This window comes from Antedon mediterranea, chromosome 2 (genome assembly GCF_964355755.1).
Source record: "Antedon mediterranea chromosome 2, ecAntMedi1.1, whole genome shotgun sequence".
NCBI lineage: Eukaryota > Metazoa > Echinodermata > Crinoidea > Comatulida > Antedonidae > Antedon > Antedon mediterranea.
The window spans coordinates 23,170,699-23,174,823 of record NC_092671.1 but is presented as its reverse complement, the minus strand read 5'-3'; the positions used below and the strand labels follow the sequence as shown (position 1 = coordinate 23,174,823).

The 4,125-nt window shown below is 34.7% G+C and overlaps 1 protein-coding gene across 1 annotated transcript; it reads right to left on the bottom strand.

The window, feature by feature from the left end:
- Positions 1-346: 346 nt before the first annotated feature.
- On the bottom strand, positions 347-3,336 carry LOC140039777 (uncharacterized). Its single transcript, XM_072085381.1, has 3 exons — positions 1,363-3,336; positions 1,012-1,154; positions 347-799 (listed from the first exon to the last, which is right to left on the bottom strand). Exons 1-3 carry the CDS (start codon positions 2,329-2,331, stop codon positions 502-504), a joined length of 1,410 nt encoding a protein of 469 aa, XP_071941482.1. The 5' UTR covers positions 2,332-3,336; the 3' UTR covers positions 347-501.
- Positions 3,337-4,125: the final 789 nt, after the last annotated feature.

Sequence of the window (4,125 nt, the reverse complement as noted above, 5' to 3'; positions counted from 1 at the left end):
TGTAATAATATTAATCACACATATGTAGATAAATCATTGATACATGTACGAAAATATGTGCTATTATTAGTGTTATTATAACGGGTTTTTTTTTGGTTTTTTTTGTTTAATCTACCAGTCCGTTTCAAACGTTACAACTACCTATTACTCTTGAAATTACGATTAAAACGCTTTAAAGAAAAACTTACACACTTATTAAAAACATAAAAAATTGTATTTAACAATTAGAAATACATTACAAGTTACTTTTAAGAAACTATTCGTTAAGTTAATCATTATTCACACAATGACAAACAATCACATGATTATTAACGATCAATGGAATTAGGCCTAGATCTAAGTGAATTAACTTCAATACAATAATACAACCATTTTAGGAATATCATCACAAAAATAATTCAACTGGTACTACTATACTAAATGAGAACAGATCATGAACAGTTGATATTCTTGAGATCTGCAATCACTATTAAAGACTGTAATGCTTGCGTAACATTTCTCTCATCTTTTAATATCTCTAAACGTGAGATTTATTCTTGGTAGCTTGATGGATTGATTTTTAGGCAGTGAATGGTACCAGTACTCATTAGTGGGATAATTCATCATTAATAATGTACCGTGTTTAAGATCAACAGTTACTGGCTCAATGATTCTTTTGGGACTCTTACCTCGCGCATCACCATGTCGAAATCTAAACATACGTGTTTGCCCCAATGATACAGAGGCGATTGGACTAAACTGATCCATGTCTTTCTCATCATCTTTGTGTTCGCCAATGTAATCACTTCCAGTAGCATATCTATAGAGTAACGACAAAATACAATAGAAAATAAGATATTTTAAGATGAGACTAAAAAAACCCAATTATCCATTAAAACAATCTTATCTAGCAAATTGCAGAAATCATCCAGTATGAATACTGATAGTGTTCATTCGTTTTAGAGGTAAACGATGGACCCTTTTAATCAATAAATAAAATAAATAAATAAAATAATAAACAAGAATATTTACCGGTTGACCAAAACAAAATTGAAGTAATGTCCTGTAACCGATTTTAAAAGATCGCGGAGATCTTTCAGGAATGGTGGCCACGGTAAAGCTGGTACTGTATTGCCTGAATATTTGTAAGTTAAGCCTGAATCGCCGAACGAAACCTGCAGAGGGGGAAACCATACAAAGAAAGTCATTTATTATTTGACGAGATGTAAATGAACACGCCCAAATAAAATAATTTACAGAAAAAGAGTAAATAACACCTATAGCTACACAGCGGTAAATTATGGAAAAAACAAAGGAAACGATATACAAGTAATTAACAAGTCATTAATACAAAACCACGGATAAAAACATAATGGAACTAACCTGTTTTCTAGGAATATTAAACCACTTTCCGTACACTTTCACCTTTGCAAGATCTCCGGTAAAATAGTCAATCTCTTCCTCACATTTTTTAAACAATGTATCGGCTGCTCCTTTATCAAGAAGTTGAAGGTAATCACAGTCTAAATTTTCCCCTATTATCTTTTGCACCGATAACTTATCAGGGGGTAGCAATTGATGTTCTGAATTGAATAAACGTCCTCCATTATCGCTTTTGTCAACAGTAGCCGCATTATCATTACCAACCTCCTCAATCATCTTTTGTATTTCACCGTGTTTTTCAATTATCTTGAACCACTGACTCTTTGGAAGGTTTACACCTTTTTTACCGGGTTTAAACTTGCCTCCTTCTTCTGACTGGTAATAGCGGTGAATACACACAAATTGTTCTTCTTTCCAGATACTAACTATCACATGAATTATGTCCGAAAGTGGGATTCTTACTGCCTCCACCATGTTAATGTCTCTTTCTAAGTCTTCCAGTGCCTGAATAATTAAATCAATATTGTTGAAAAGTTTTTGCCACAGCAGAACGGGTAAATTAATACCTAGAGGTCCAGGTTTGAAGGCACCATATTTTTCCGTTTGGTAATACTCTCTGAGACAAACATAAACATCGTCACCCCATCGTTGGGCCACTACATGGCGTTTTTCAGACAAGAAAATCCGATTTTTTGAAGTTATGGAAATCTTTGGTACACCATCGGTCATTACGGCAAAATCTCGGGCGCTCATTCCTGAGGCTTTACTCAAACCTTTACATTCATCTGTTTGACCGTTAAAAGATTTTATAGAATCCATTATATTCGCTGATGTAGAAGCCATCGTTGGTAATTTTAAATAGCTACACTCGTCAGCTTGACCATTAGAACTCCCCATAACTCTTTTTATAGTCCTACGGGCTTTCTCACCAATTGCTAATTTCGGAGTAGGTAAACAGTTGAAACTCATGTTTATAGACTGTAGAGAGTTACAGAGAGTGAAACGAACGATTACGCTTGAATCAGGATATATATGCAGCTCAGTAGGGAAGTAGCCCCAGTACAGTAATTAAAAAGATAATGATTGTTATTTCCGGTCAATCGTTTCCGTGACACGTGCGAAACACAATTTAAATATCCTCGCACAACAGCTTAAAAATAGTCTCTGAATTAATCAGGGTATTGACAAGAAAATAAACGAAATGTCTATACCGAGGCAATGAATATTCTCCGTGCATATTTAGTGCGTTGTAAACGGTATCGGGTGAAACATACTTCTTATCCAGAACCTCCCGATAAAAATAGTCAATCTGTTCTTCTAGAGACTTCATACAACAGAAATCATGATCTTTTTGACTGCTCCTGTCAAATTCACAACCATAACAAGCCGCTTTACTTAAAACCCAACACTTGGCTAACACTTGAGCAGCAAACAATTGTTTAACCAAACGCTCCATTTTCAACAAAAATTCTCTCTCCACCTCGTCCACGTACGTAAATATACAACTTGTAGGCCTGTTACTCCTCTCGACTCCTTCATCTATACCGGCGGGGATAACCTCTTCGGCCTCCATGTAACGATCATCTATATCACTGCCTGGAACAACAACAGTCTCCTCATCATCGCTAATTATTATATCTACACAACTCCCTTGCGAAAGATATATACTTCCAGACATAATGAAATACTGTAAAGAGATACTCTACGCAAAAATAGACAAAACAACTGGAGAATAGTACAACAATAACCGCTTCACTTTGTTTCACCGTCTTAAATCATAAATAAAGTAATGACGTCACTCACCACGTACCAGAACATCGCGCCAAAAATTAATAAATAAGAGACAAAGAAACACCTGGCGGAAATTACATAACTAGTACGAAACCAGGAAAAGAACGACCTTCATTAGAAACACCTGGCGGAAATTATATAATTATTACAATAACAGGAAAAGAACGACTTTCATTAGAAACACCTGGCGGAAATTATATAATTATTACAATAACAGGAAAAGAACGACCTTCATTAGAAACATCTGGCGGAAATTAAATAACTAATACAATAACAGGAAAAGAACGACCTTCATTAGAAACACCTGGCGGAAATTACATAACTATTACAATAACAGGAAAAGAACGACCTTCATTAGAAACACCTGGCGGAAGTTACATAACTATTACGTAATCAGGAAAAGAACGACCTTCATTAGAAACACCTGGCGGAAGTTACATAACTATTACGTAATCAGGAAATACACCAAGGTCATTTTCTGTCTGAAGTACCTCTAATACTACTTATGTATTTTAAACAACAAAATGTAAAAACAATTAGTCCATGGGCTGGAGGGGGGTTACCGTGCACTCCCCCTCCCCCACAGTTAAACTTCTTTGGTATCATTTTCTTCCCACGGACATATAGAGTGAAAAAATCGATGTTAACAAGAAAAATATAGGGATGCATTGTATGTACTTGCGTCATTTGTAATGATCATCAGTGTTTTATCTTCAAAAATTTTTTGGGGTAGGGGGTAACATTTATCCTAATAACCCAAGAATCCAACATCTAATTAGTATTATCTTAGTAACATTGTGTAGCATACATCTTTTAAAATCTTATAAAATTTAAATAAAATTAATCGGACTATTAGTAGGGTCAGTAGAGGTCAAAAAGTCATTGACCTTTTACAAAAATGCACATTTTTGCCAAAATATAGATAAATTTCAACATAGTATCTATAATTTTCAATATGTTTTATCTTAATTG

What these genes read in the sequence shown, in the direction of transcription:
- LOC140039777 (XM_072085381.1), bottom strand. Translation starts at nt 2,331, where the DNA reads ATGAGTTTCAACTGTTTACCTACTCCGAAATTAGCAATTGGTGAGAAA. An exon ending in TTAATATTCCTAGAAAACAG is followed by an intron (nt 1,155 to 1,362) that starts GTTAGTTCCATT and finishes CCCCCTCTGCAG; the next exon opens with GTTTCGTTCGGCGATTCAGG. An exon ending in AATTTTGTTTTGGTCAACCG is followed by an intron (nt 800 to 1,011) that starts GTAAATATTCTT and finishes GTTACTCTATAG; the next exon opens with ATATGCTACTGGAAGTGATT.